Genomic DNA, 15,521 nt, shown 5'->3' with positions numbered 1-15,521 from the left:
CAGAAAAAAAATTTGTTAAAAATACTTGAAACATTAGGACTACTACTTGTATTAGAAACTGGCTGAGTGGGTGGTGTCTGGAGACGTTAAAAAATGGAACCAAACAACAATCTCCTGTACAGTGCTTCCCTGACGAACAGACCTCGTACTTAGATCTTGATGCCCCGATCGCCTTACCAACCCTGAAATTATAGAAACACTATCTCTTTTTGAACGACGACAACTCATCTAGATGGTCTTCTTGCAAACATTTTACCTAGAAAGTGGTGTAGTGTTGTGTTACTGACACTGGACACGTATTTGAGAGAAGTAGTTTTCATTTCATAACCCTGACTTGTGGGTTTCGTTTACTTCACTTTTCCTGGCTTGAGCTAGTCGATTGCTGGGACAGTTCCTTCAGAAAGGCCACGGTCACTTTCTTGCTCTATCCACTTTCAACTGAACTTTGGTCTTACATTGGGGACATCGATTTGCCAGAAAGTTAAATTCTAGCCTTCCTTACATTAATCCTCTTCCCTGTAATGCAATTTACACTTTTGTGAAAACTCCTAACAGACTAAGCTGTGTGATGGATGGATCCTCGACTTGTGTGAACGCTGCCCTTACTAATTGAACGATATCAAGTACGAACTGCACTCTGCCTCACAGCTTGCAACTATCAGGAAGTTTCACAGCATAAACTCCACAAAACTTCCATGGGCCGTGGCTAACCCACTCTCAGCTGTGTCCTTTCTCCCATGGGATAGACTAAAACTGTGAGGCAGATTGTCAGTCGTTCCTGGGTTAGCTCACGATTTCCCGCCAAAGACGAACCACCTTGACCAAGCCTGGAACCCGTTCTATAATTTCCTTTTTTCTGTCCTCAGTGCTTAGGAAACGAATCAACGACAATGGCCCACAATGTACCTACGTGGAATGAGATGGAATGGCATTGTGAAATGGTGATGTGATCACACTAGATGGATATCTACAAAATGTATCATCACTCAGCCCAGTTGTGAATGATGGGTGTGCGTCCGGGAGAGGCAACCTGTCTTGCAAAAAGCATGAATATAGTACCGGAATTATGGCACTAGCCATGATAGCAGATTAAATTAATGCCTAAAGCAAAATTTGTGACCGATGTTATTGACAAGAGTCCTACGATAAATTTTCAATTTTCCTAGGAACTGAAAGTGTCGTCCACATATTTCAGAACATAGAAATTTTCTTCGATAAAATATATAGACACAAACACATGAAACAATATTTAGTAGGTCGTACGTAGACGCCTATTTGCTGCCAGATCTACGAAGACAAGTGCTATCAGGCTGAACTTGCACGTGGGTGGAGTTTTATCCTGAATTGACGCGGCATGTGCACAGAGATTTTTATTATTTGTCTGCTTGTGCTCTAATTTACAAATGCTGCAAGCTTTTTCTTTATTCTGATATTGTAAATCCTAAATCATTTTGCGCTTTCGTATTTTTGGTGTATTTTGTGTGAGAACCCTCGTAAGAAAAATATCAAGAGTCCCGATGCAACCTTCGCAGTGTGTCACGAAAACTGTACGTTCTTCCCGAGAATCATTGTCAGAGGCGTTCCGCTCCGTGACGTTGCAGATCCTGTCGTTGGCGAGCCTGGCGCTGGTGATGCTGGTGGGCGGCGCGTGGCAGACAGTGGAGCAGCGCGCGGCGCTGGCGTTCGTGCCCGCCGCCCACGGCGCCACCAGCCTGCCGCCCCCCGCCGCCCCGCTGCCCAGCGGCCTCGTGCTGGTGCCCGGCGCCGCCAGGGACTCGATGGGCGCCGTCATGCGCGCTGCCCTCACCAGATATTCCGCAGACCTCCGGCACTCGTGGGACAGTCTGCAGAGATCGGTAGGCCTACGTGTCGCGGGCAGAAAATCTACACGATGCTGGTGGCATCTGTAACAGATTCGCCAGTCAACCCACCACACATTTCCATGTCATATTATTGTTTTAGGTTCGTGCATAAGTTCGTAACGTTTTGGTTTTGCATGTTGGTACTACGGTTGCTAACGGTTTACTTACAGATTGCCATATTTATCTGTAGTTCACTTATGCTATCTGAGTGACATTTTGTCATATAGAGGGAGCGAATGGAGTTGCTATAAAATGCAGCACAAAGTGGAGAAATCGGACATTTCCTACATATTCTTCTGTTTGAATTCAACAGAGGGGTGACAGCAGTGGAGACAGCCAAATACATTTCCTCTGTGTACGGGAATAATGCCATTGGACAGGGCATGGCAAGAAAATGTTTCTTTTTTTTCGTTTTGAGAAGGATCGTGACTCTCTCCTTCGGTGTTTGATGAAGATCGTTGACATGCATTAATCCTGAATGATCCACTTCAATGTACTCGAGAGCTGGAAAATGTGATGAACTTTGATCATTCCAAGATTGTGCGACGTTTACAGACAATGGGGAAGGTTCGAAAGTTGGGTGTATGGTTACAGCATGCTCTAAGCCAAAAATCAGAAAAAAATCTGTAGATGGCACACGTGCGTTCTGTGTGCTCGTCGTCAATTGGCTTGTGAACAACGCTGACCATTCCTATCCTAAATAGTTACTGGTGACGAGAAATAGTGTCATTATGCTAACATAAGGAAAAGAAATGAGTGGTTGAGCCCAAACAAAGCAGCAACTCCCCACACAAAGACCTATGCACATCTGGTGGAACAGCAGCAATACGGTGCACTACGAATTGCTCCCGCCGGCCGCGGTGGCCGAGCGGTTCTAGGCGCTTCAGTCTGGAACTGCGTGACTGTTATGATAGCAGGTTTGAATCCTGCTTCGAGTATGGATGTGTGTGATGTCCTTAGGTTAGTTAGGTTTGAGTAGTTCTAAGTTCTAGGGGACTGATGACCTCAGATGTTAAGTCCCACAGTGCTCAGAGCCATATTTTGAATTGCTCCCCTGAAGTGTAACTATCACTGCTGACATTTATTGTCAACAACTGAGACGTCTTGCAGATGCAGTCCAAGAACAGCAACCGGGAAGACTGCGTGCAGTGATCCTATTCCAAAATAACTCTACCTGCAATCTGCTACACTGACAAAAAGTGCTATACAGTAGTTGGGTTGGAAAGTCATTCCGCGCCCACCTTATTCACCCGATATTGCCCCCTCAGGTTTTCACCTTCTCTCCCCTCGATGGAGCAAGCTTCAATGAACATTCATTCTGGGTCAAAATGCACGTGATTTCTACAACCGAGAAGTTACCCTAGTGCTGACAGACTGTTGCAAATAGTGAAGGAGAGTACAGTGTTAATGAGTAAATTCTGTGTTAGGTGTATCTGTAACATTTATTAAACTTATGGAAAAATGCTATGAACTTATGCGTCAATCTAATGCAATAAGTATTCGTACACTGGGCAGAAAATTGGTCACCACCAGGAGATACCATGCTAACAGTGAATAACACCACCTCTAGCTCTAACGATGGTCCCTGGCGATGGACAGAATCCACAAGTTTCTTCAGATATGCAATGTCCAGTTGAATCTACCAGCTGATGGTTACATCGTATGAGCTACCAAACTGCAGGTATGTTGATTGGTATGTTTCAAGCAATGTTCCAAACAGTCCCATACATTTTCTAAGGGACTAAGATTTGGTGTTCTAGTGGACCAGTCAAGATGCAATACGATGCCAGTGTGCTGGTAGAACTGGGAATCTATGTGTGCAGTTCTGTGAACCCAGATGTTGTCATCTTGAAACTCAGGAGTGTCCACATCATATTCATGATGAAGATTTAGATGAATGGGAAATGCTTGGTCTTCAAATATGTTGAAATAAAGGTCTTGATTCATATTCGTGGTAGCCTGACTCAGTGGGCCCAAGTCATGGTACGGGAAACACTTTCGGCAAGTTTACATCCTCTGTATAATGCAGGTTCAACATCTCATTCGGTCATTAGTGTATTTGACAGCTTGCATCTTTTACAAAGAGACCAAATCATGACAAGTAGCGCCACGCTACACACTTCCAATATGCTACAGTCAAATGTTTGTGCTGGTTGGCCTAGCCAAGACGTGCAACGTTATGTGCGGCTGTGAGCATGGCCTTTAGTGAGGTGCCATACCTGACTCCAAATGTCCGTTGTAAGCATTTACCTCTGCAACGTTTGTTCAGAAACTGTTTGAGAGGAACCTGCATTCAGGACAGCAGCAATTCCTGTTGGGCTTAAAACTGAGTGCCACTGATAGAGTGTGAAACTTGTGTCTGGTCCCAGTCGGTTAGGATCTTTTTACTACCACTGTTCTTAGGTTTTGTTACAGGACTGCATGTGGCACAATATTCCTTGTAGACACTTTGGATAGTCCACAATGTTACAGCAACAAATCAGGTAACTGCAACACAGTGTGGTTACACGCACATAGAAGATAACTCTTCTGTGCCATCCTGTCCTGCTTTCACATCCACCCAAGTGGACTGGTTCCACACAACTCACTGATCAAGGTGTATATGCGCACAGGAAAAAAAAATTCCTTGATTTTCCAGTTACATATACACTTTTTCCTATGTGAAAGTACGCTATACCCAAGGTAAAAGTACATTTTTTTCTGTGTTAAGTGACACTATACATTCCCTTGGAGCCAGAAAAACTTATCCATCCTTTGAATGGTGAAGGTTTTATACACATGTGTAGAACTTCCCAGCACTTTGGAAAACGAAAGCCAGCAAATACAATGCATTTTGGAAAGATCTATGATGTGCAGCAACACATACGCAACATATTGTCATCTAAAAACGTATAAATACGAATTCCATCAAATAAAACACATTTGCTTCTGAAGCACTGAAATCAAGATTGTGCTGCATAATGCGCTTAGGCTGCCAATCACAAGTCACGTGATCTCGCCAGCCACTGACAGCAAATATTTAGAGCATAGGACAAGTGATGTTGTCAGCCGATAGTAACATCACTATTAAGTAGCATGAACACACAAACAGGAAAAGTTAATGATTTAAATTAATATACATCCAGTGCAACTACAAGAAGCTAAGCTTTCACATATAATATGGGTCATCAAAAAATTTTTGCGTTTCTTTTTCCGACAGTGCAGTTAGGAAGGATCCTAAGAGCACAGCTTAAATCGCATCAGCTATATATTTCTGACAATCACTATCATAAATTTCACTGCTGTGCAGCGAACATTTTGTGAGTTACCTGTACATGGCTGAGTATGTGTTCCACCGAGAACTTTGACTTTTGCATACAAAAGCCAAGTCAAACTTTTTTAAGGATAATTGTACTTTTTGCCACTCTTATAGCATAATTTGTAATCTATGAAATACCTTAAGGAAATATGAAAAACTAACAGTGAAGCTTGGTATTTTTAGTGTGTGTTTCCCTTTAAAATATACCAAACACAAATGTACCAGTAAAATTTTAAGTATGGCATAAATAGCTGGTCTTCTGGGCCTGAATTTTTTTGAAGTGAATGGTTCTCAAAGTGTTTCTATTTTGAAGAAGAATCAAATGCTGTGTTATTTAAGAAATTTATTGCGCAGTTTCACACATAACATAATTCAGTATGCGTAAAAGGAAATTTTCGTTGAAAGTAATCCTTCTCAAACCACCATCACAATATTTACTCGCGACCTGTTAGAAATGTAAACGGTTGTGGCATCACGGTCACTGAAGGTGGCTTGTTGTTATAAGTATTGCATAGTCTTCACCCTAGTCATTGACTTGTTTTGCTGTCAACAGGCGCTTGTGGTGCACTACGTTTTGTTGTTGTAAATGGTGCATTTTTCTTACAACTAAAGTTTTATTTTGGCGTTATTATCTTGTTTATATCTTATTGACACAGTAGCACTCTAAAGTAAAATTCATCATTACAGTATCAGTTCTTACCATTCAAAATTGAATAGACAACTAAACCAATGAAAAGTTCATGGAATTAAAAAAAAATCCCACTTTTTTCCAGATGAAAAAGTTCCCGCGTTTTCTCATTTGACGTGAGCTGTATACACCCTGCTGATATGTACGCACCACTTTCCGGCCATGACTTATGTCAGTGCTGGCGGGTCACATGACTGCCTGGTACCAGTTCTATACTGACCACAGCACATCAAAGCGACCAGTGTGCTCTAGTAAGGGGGCCGAAAGGAATTGTTTATAATGTGACTTCATAATCAGAGCATGCCATGATTCGCAAGCGATAAGTATTTTATTCTACGTGACAATTGAAACTTAGATTATGTCTTGTCTGGCATCTGGCTTTGAATGGGCAGTCAGTAGAATAGTGGTGAGGAATCTCTAACTGGCAAGCTCCTGTGGCACACCTCTACTGTTCTTGTCCATGGAGTGGATGAGCTGTGTTGTGAGAGTAGGAAAAGTGCTATAAGTGTACATGTCTCTGACACTGTTTTTCATTTTAACTGTGTGGTACATTGTATTTGTAGTTATGTTTGAAACTGTATATAGTTTTAAGAAATTTGTTGAAAGTTTCAGAAATAAAAGAAGTAGTATTCGCCAGCTTATTTTTGAGAAGAAAACTAACTTTGTACTTATCTTGAACTTGTATGTAAATCCTCAAGTCATGTTAGTCATGAGCCACCATTGAACAATACGGTTTGCAACAATATATTGATTGTCACTGAAAGGGACCACCAATTGAATGCTTAAACCCAACATGTGCTAGCTGATAGTTATGGTATATACACTAGCAAAAATGAAACTATGGTAACGGTATGCACAAGAGGTGGACATGCTGGACAGTTACCTGTTCAGCTGGACAAGACTTTCAAAGAGGTGGATGAATTTTACTCTCTCGTAAGTAGAATAGATAAAGAAGGAAGACACAAGGAAACTTTAGTGCCAAGAATTAATACAGGACAAAAGGGCTTTCTATATAAATGAACAGCTATTGAAACTGGAAAAGAAAAAAAATCGTGATATGATACATTTGGAGCACAGTTCTGTACAGATGCAAAATGTGGACGATGGGCAAGCTAAAAATGAAACAATTATAGCCCTTTGAAATGTGAAGTTACAGGAAATTACTGAATATTATATAACTTGATTAAGTGATGAATAAAGATGTCCTACTAATTTTAAACAGTAAACAGTGCTTAGTAAAGGACATAATAAACTGAAGGGAAAATGTTTGGGCATATACACAAGCCGAGCATAAACATGAAGCACCCAGAAGGTGTGGAGGAAACAAAATGAAATTTCATGGCTTGACAGAGATTGTGATGTCATTCCAGAGATTAAAAAAATTGAGTCGAATTTACAAGGAACTAGGCAATATAAGCCTAATTATCAATATAATGTTGCAACGCCCTGGCCTGGATACATACAGTTATTCAGTTGGGAAGGGTGGCTTAAAGCTGTTACATCCTCTCCTGAGGCAAGTTGGACCACAACTGTTGTAATTGGTCCTCAGTATCTTGGATACTCCCACAAATATTCTATTGCGGACATATCTGGTGAAACTGGTGGCTACTGGGATATCTCAAAATAATGCAAACTGTTCAAAATACACATTCTGTGAGTGGACGTGCAGTTTCCCATTGAAGAATGGCACCATGATCCTGTCACATGAGAGGTAACACTTGAGGGCACAGCATATCCGTGATGTGTCATTGTGCTGTTGGAGTTCGCTCAGACACTATTAGCTGTGACCAGAAGTCATACCAGATGGCACCTCAAAACTATGACACTAGTAGTAGTGCCACTTGCTTCTCTTAAACACTGGAAAAATTTGATCTCTCCTCAGGTCACCACCATACTAGTCAATGATGGTCATTTGTTGCAATGCCATTTATCAGTAGTTCATATTTCCTGGTCATGGCACCACTTCAAGTACAGGTGTTTGTGTTTTAGTGTTAAGCAGCCCACGCATGGGACAGTAATTCTCTTGTCTGGATGCTACTGGTATCTGACCAGTGGTGCAACTTGATATAGAATGTTGGAGGGAGTGCATTACTTGTTTTTGGATGTCAAGTGCAGATATGAAGGTATTACAATGTGCTTGGTGCACAGTACAGGCACAGCCACCATCCTTTGTGATGGTCAGACAAGGTTCACTGGAACTTCGATGCAGAGTTTGCCTGCCCTCACGTTCCCATGCAATCTACTAGGCCACTGTCACATCTGAATAACCCACATGTCTGCATTTTATACAATTCAACCAGCCAGCCAAATGGAGACCCACAATTGTACCCCTTTCAAACTGTCAGGTGCTTGTAATGCTGTCTCACACATGTATGCTTTATCTCCGTGTCCTTCAATGATCATTCAACATCTGATGCTGATCACAACCCATACATACCCTACCAGGCCTGGTAACAACACTATACGCGAACAACTCGTATGCACTCTGGTCACTGTGCTACCTCTCACAGAGAATTATAACTCTAATCATTTAGATAGCCGCCAATGGTGTGTACATGTATAGAATTAAACTCACATTTCATCATGTCTTCAAGAACTGTAGTCAGGTGGAAGGAAGGATTTACAAGGGGAGGCATAGAAATGAGTTGCAAGTATCTGAAACATTGCATTGATATAGACAATTGTTAGTTACAAATGGATATTTAGTTTTTTGTCATAAACAACTACATCCTCCAGCAACCAGTTGAATTTACAGCAACAACTCGAATTCACAGAAATTGTCCAAAGTGATGACTTCCAATCTCAGTCCACCCATTGCAATGGAACTATTGGCTCATAATCATATGGCCCCTTTGCTTGCACACACATTTTATGATGGGATGCCATTGCTGCTCTGCCAAAACTCTCTTCACTGGTTTCTTTGAAGTGTGCATTTGACAGTGAACACTGACAAATCTTCAGCTGATCCAACATCATCTCCTCAAATTCTAATGTAGAAATAACTTTTTGTCAAGAACCCTGGCTATATTTCTGCGGCCTGAAGAACACAGTTTCTTGTAAGCTTGCCTCTATGGTGATAAATTTCTTCTAATTATGGTGGCAGCTGTTGTGAAACTTTTCTCTGTGCACTTATTCAGTTCTCCAAGCACTACATCCTACTGCTCCATAGTTTAAATGCATATCTAACAATTCTGCAAACAAATAAAATTTTAGGATCTCAACAATCCCAAGGATAGACAGAGGAGCAAACCAATGATAAAGGAGATTCGCCTATGAAATACAACACATGGATGAGGCTCCCTTCACTAGGGACCCTGGGCAACTTTCCTATTTAATAAATGAATGTTTCCATTTCCTCCGGACATTTCTTCTCTTTTGTCACCTGAAGGAAGTTACACATATAAAACTAGCTCTTTTTTTTTTTTTTACTTTTTCTCATTTTTATGTTTGTTGCTATACAGGGTGAATATTAATATCCGACAAACTGCAGGGACGGATTCCTGACTGAGGAAAAAAGGTTCTGTAACGTGTGTCCAGAAGTGCATCATTGCCACGGTAGATGGCACTGACAAATAACAGTACCTCTGATTGCCTACCATGCATTCCTTGTGCATTACAGGCTGTGTGATTCACACAATATACTGGTCTGATATTCACGTCGAGAACAAGCCAAGATGGTGTTATGTGTATGGTCAAGCAGATGGAAACGGTCAAGAGGTAGTGTGGTTACACCAAAACAACTACTCTCACAGACACCAACCCCAACACACAACATTTCAGACCCTTGTGCGATCATGAGTCCTTTCAGACACCAGATTTGGAGGACCAGATTCTACAGCATATCTTCATGAACTCTAGTACAAGCTCCAGGCAAGTGGCCTACCAACACATTGTGAACCAAAGTAAAATTACATATATCCTGTATGACAGCTGTTATTATCCCTATCACTCGCAATCCTGTGGAGGCTCCTTTGAGCACCTGTTGTGAAGTGTATGCAATGCAGCTCTGTACCGTGCTCTGGGAGAATTTGTTCTAGTTGTACGCACACTGTCCATTTCCAGACACATCTTCATTAGACCTCTCTTCCTCCATTTCCATTTGGAAATTCATCCCGTCAGTTTGTTGGTTTTATTAATGTTCACCCTATATAGAAGCAGACAATGCTGTAATTACTTGTTAGCAGTGTAATGTAGCAGAGACTTTATTTGTGACAACTTAATATATTTATTTATTACAGATTAATGTAACAACTCCCATCAAACCAATGTTTTGTGTGGCATTAATGTATTGTACTCATAAATGTTTGTGATAATAGTTTCAATAGCAGATTTAAAATTCTGTTCTCAATTAAGAAAAATGTTAGGTACTACCAGTTCTACAGTACAGATAGCAATCCAGTATTTCAAAGCCATTTTCCAGGCCCAGACCAAGTCCCATGCTTATAGCAAACATTTAATTATTTCTTTATGGCTGAGGTGTTTTCTTGAATATCTGATTATATATGTGTTATTAAAGTTTTAGGCAGTTCATTGCTAGCCATAACATATGTCATTTCCTGATACGCATCCAGTTATATACAACACTGTGAATTAGATATCAGTGCTGTTTAGCAGTTTTATGCTGTCCTATTTCTGACTTGTTTACTCTTTGACTTAAAAATTTGTCTTAGTTGCAGTGCTGTGGTGTAGACAATTATAGTGATTGGCTGAATGTTCAAGATTCTGTCCCTTGTTCCTGTCTTGCGACAGAGGTAAGAGAAGCTGATGACATTAAAGATTTGATTTAAAATTTTAAGTGATATAAAAATAGAATTAACAATATAAATTTACTTCATGGCTCTTCAAACTCAGTCTCTTTAATTTAATATAACACTAGAAAATATTAGGTAATTATAATTAAACTTTCCCTATATAACATGATATAACACAGAAAATAATTACCATATGAGTACCAAACTTGGTAGCATTAATGTCCAGAGCATCCAGTGCATGATTTCCATGCATAACAGCAGCACTGCCCAGGTCCAACTATGGCCAACAGTTGCCATGATCAGTTATCATGATTCATAATCACACACCTGATCAGTTGCAGTGCACTTGTTACTTGTCAATGTGAACTTGGACAACAGGAGCAGGGCATTACTGGTGAAGTTCTATTATCAAAACAACAGTACTGCTGCAGCTGCACTTCGAGAATATTGCCAGGATTACGGAGGAGTTATCTTTCTCCACCTGCTGTGCAGAGCATGATGAAGAAGGTCGAATTAACTGGAGAACTGGGCATTGCTCTGGGAAGAGGCCAACAACCGGTTGCACCACAGGTGGTTGATGAAGTCACTGTTGCTATGGCAGACAATGCTGTGCACAATTCCCGATTGTCAGGCAGTGTGCGTGCTGCGTCACGATAGTTGAACATCCATGGTCCACTGTATAGAAGGTGCTTCAAACCATTCTCAAGTGGTATCCGTACAAGATTCATATCATACAGCAGCTTGCACCATAGAATGCACAATGACGTGTTGACTTTGCTCTACACTTTCTAGCAAGAATTGAAGATGGTGAGGGCTAGCCCTTGACCATCCTAGGGACAAGCAAAGCTCATTTTTCTCTGACGGGTGAGGTGAACACACAAAATTGCTGAATGCGGGGATCTTCACGACCGTTCACTGTGAATGAAGTTCTTCTGTATCATGAACGTGTCACTGTATGGTGTTGTTTCAGGGCTACAGTCATCACTGGTACATTCTTTTTTGAATAACATGTCAAACCCACCCTAAAGGAGAGAGACACATTGAACTCAACAGTTATCATGCAGAATGGGGGCCCATTGCACATCGCTCACGAAGTTCACCTGCTTTTCCAAAACACTTTTGCAAACTATCAAATTATCAGGCGATCGTTTCCAAATGCTTGTCCGGCATGATCACCTAATCTCACACCCTGCAATTTCTGGTTGTGGGACTACCTGAAGGACACGCTTTACAAGAGAGGGCACGAGCATACCTATGGACACACTTCATTCTCCTGTGCTGAATGCAATCATGTGCTTTGAGACTCTTCTGGACACTGATGGGCACCATATTGAGCCCGTTTTGTAGCAATAATGCTACTGGTATGTAATGGTATGATGTACAGTAGCAGTGTATTAAAAGTGTTTCAATTGAACTGATTCTGCATTATTCCTCTTCCCCATGTCCTTGACATGAATGCTACCAAGTTTAGTACTCGTGTGGTAATTAGTTTCCATGTTACAACATGTTAAATAGGGAAAGTTTAATTATAACTACCCAGAAAATACAGCAGGAATTGTGATGGTCAATAAAGAAGCACTTATTTTTGTCTTGTATAAAGAGATATTGAAATTTTTCTGTCCTTTAACCTAGAAAAATCTTTCAAAATCGAACCTGGAACTACATACTTCAAGAGACTGCTTTCAGTGGCTGAGGTTGACAGTTCACATTACTGTTCTTTAGAAAGTGTTGAGAACTGCAATATGTCTTCATAAATATGAGTTTTGAAAAACTCTTTTCACTACTTGCTGCTGATATAAGCAAAGTCAGAATAATTTGTAAACTTACAAAACAAGAGAATGAAACTACAGATGAGTTGGTGAATGAGCTTCAGAGGCAATTCACAGCTCTTCAAGTAGGTGACACTTTGGCTGCAAATCAAGGAGCCGCAAGTGATTCCAGTTGGGCACAAATGTCAAGAATTCATGGAGCCAGTGGACTTCTTAAGTATAACCAAATGTCTAGAGTAATGCTCACTATTCACACCACACCCCACAGCAATACCGAATGTGAATGTGTTCTCAACCTTGTGAAGAATAATAGAACAGAGTTCAGCTCATCCATGTCCAATGAATCTCTGGAGTCTATTTCTATTTTGAAGACCAAGAATTCTGGTCTCTGTTATAACAGAACATTTTCTCAAGACCTGCAGACGGCTAAAAAGCCCACAACTATAACTTTTAAGTCCTACTAGCATTGGTTTGCAGTTTTTATTATATTATTTCTTGCGTGTTACATTAAACAAGTTGTGTGTGTAAAGCCTTTTTCAATTATGGCATATCTGCTTAATTTATCATAGAAGTCCTGTTATGTTTGCTCCAAACCAATATTCACCACACCTGCTGCTGTTTGGATTTCTTCTTGATTGGTATATTTACCTACAAATCATTGGCCTATCACGTAAGTACGATGTGATTTCATTGAAGTATCCTGTTTAAAGCTTGAATTATTGTATTTTGCAGCCCAGAAGTATTATTATTTTTGTCAATCTGGGGCATGTTGAAAATCATTAGATTTTTTGTCACATGTGAGCTTTACTGATAGATCTTTTCAAACGTTGACAGGTACGAGTATGTTAATGCAACATGGATCTCTACATTACATACTAGCAACACTTACTTTTTGAATTGTATTACCATAAAAATGAAAACAAAATCAAGCCTCACATTTTGGCTGAGTTGGGTGTTGTGGACGTGCAGTCCAGACTGACATTTATTAATATGTGACAATGTCTTTCAAAGTGGCAGTATTGTCTCTTTCTTCAAGCTAAGGAAGGCTGACATTGTAGTAATGAAGTAATACATGAAACCAGTCCAAGTAACACAAATATGGCTTTATTCATAAACCTCTGAACAATAATGGAAATAAGTCTGTTGTGACTTGACATGTAACAAGACAAAATAATCATGCAGGAGGTGCAACATAATTGATATCCAGAACAACTGGTGTGAGGCAGTACAAACTAAATGAACATAGTGAGGATGAATCAGTGCTGCTCTGTGCATATATGGGCGCGAGTCGCTGGTAGACAATGTGGCGGAGACCATCCCATGTGCACACTTCCCACAGGCGGCCTCTAGTGGCCAGCCTGTGCTGATGCAGTTGGCAATTGATTTAAGTACACACATGCGGTGACACAACATTCACTCGCTCTCATTCACATGCGCTGTAGTTATAGTCACAAGTCATGAGCATTCATTAGTGTTCTGAGCGATCTGTTCTGAATGCTCTAGCTAACGCGAGCATTAAACATGATTGTAGTGGGTTGATCAGTGAATTTTTATTTCATTTGTTGCAAGTTACCATTGCTGATAGTGGTGGTAAGTGATACATTCCACATGAGCAAGTGAGAGATGTAATTTGCAGAATTATGTCTTCTTCAAGAAAGCATACACATCTGCATACTGCAGCTATCACTTGGAATCATCATCACTGCAATCCTCGTCCTTGCCTCGCGAATTGCCATTGTTCATGGGTTCGACTATACTAGCAGGATATAGCACACTTCTCCCTCATCCAAGGAGGGCACCCAGGAGATGGAGCAGATGCCAACGGCTTACTGAGACACACATCCATCAGATCCAAGGTGGCACCAGCCAGTGCTGATGGTGGTGGCAGGATGAGATGCCAGGCAGGCATCAGAGCATAGTGTTGGAATGTGCGGAAACACGGTCATGCCTGAGGGTGGTGGATTCACACTGCAACTGACGACAGCACAGCATATGAGGGTGTCATTGCTATCTCTGTGTTGTCATTGGCAGGCATGCCCCAGTGCAGAGGAGACAAGGTTTGACAGGGATGCTGAGGTGATGATGGCGAGGGGGACAGTGGAGGCAACCCGAGTGGAGCAGCAGACTGTGACAAGGAGCCAAGGCTGGAGAAGGACTGACACCAGCACCTCTACAGCAGGCGACGATGGACTTGAGGAGGAGGGAGGTGGAGGTTGGTGAGGTGGACTGTGGTTACGAGGCCTGCAAACCAATAGTTTCTGGCGACGAAACTGATCAAAGGGGTGTGTCACCAGCCTGTCAGCCATATGGACATTACAAAGACGGACTTCATGATGGTGGACAATTGTGGCTGGTACCTACTTGGGCCAGCTACCAAACCCTTGAACCCACACTGGCAGTCCCGACTTGAAGTGGCCAAATGAACCCTACCGTGGCAGGTGCAGCTCAGGCAACAGAAGGTGGAGGAGCGTGCGTGGCTGCCAGCCATGAAGCAACTCAGCCAGGCTCCATTCCCCCATAGGCATGAAGCAATACGTGCTCAGAAAGTGAAGGAGAGCGTCATCTGGTGAAGAATCCACAACAAACTTTTTCATTTGGGACTGGAACATATGCACCAGTTATTTTGCCTCACTATTTGATTGAGGGTGGAATGGTGGAGCTGTAACATGACAAATGCAGTGACAGGACAAAACAACTGACAGGTGTGTAAAACAAACTGAGACCTTTCATTGAAAACTAAGGTACAAAGCAACCATCCAACAGAAAAAAAACTTCAAAAGCATACAAATTGAGACCTCAGCCAATGTCGACCCACACGAAAGAATGTAAGGAAACTGGGATAATGCATCCACAACCAAGAACCGATGGGAATCCAAGAACAGCCTACATGAATGCATTCCCATCGCTGACATACAGAGATGCCCAGGGAGCTGCCTCTTGCTGGGCACACTGCTCACATGCCATGACAAAACAGACAATTTTTCCACCAATACCAGGCCAAAAATCAAGTCTCCTAGCTAATAGTTTAGTGTACAAAACTCCCTAATGGACCTAGTGGAGAAGGCATAGAACATAGAGCCATAATGTGGCAGGAATGACTACTCTGTGAGAGAGGTCTCCTGTGGATAGCAGCAAAACATGTCAAAAAATGAT

At 41.5% G+C, this 15,521-nt stretch overlaps 1 protein-coding gene across 1 annotated transcript in view; it reads left to right on the top strand.

The window, feature by feature from the left end:
* LOC126348796 (uncharacterized) overlaps positions 1-15,521 on the top strand; it is a 185,828-nt gene that overhangs the window by 147,399 nt on the left and 22,908 nt on the right. Inside the window, exons 4-5 of the mRNA XM_050002385.1 lie at positions 1,602-1,856; positions 10,519-10,599. Of these exons, the coding sequence (XP_049858342.1) occupies positions 1,602-1,856; positions 10,519-10,599 (336 nt within the window). The remainder of the gene's footprint in view (positions 1-1,601; positions 1,857-10,518; positions 10,600-15,521) is intronic.

Source organism: Schistocerca gregaria, chromosome 1 (genome assembly GCF_023897955.1).
Source record: "Schistocerca gregaria isolate iqSchGreg1 chromosome 1, iqSchGreg1.2, whole genome shotgun sequence".
Taxonomy (NCBI): domain Eukaryota; kingdom Metazoa; phylum Arthropoda; class Insecta; order Orthoptera; family Acrididae; genus Schistocerca; species Schistocerca gregaria.
The sequence above is the reverse complement of the archived record's forward strand: the minus strand, read 5'-3'. Positions and strand labels throughout refer to the sequence as shown.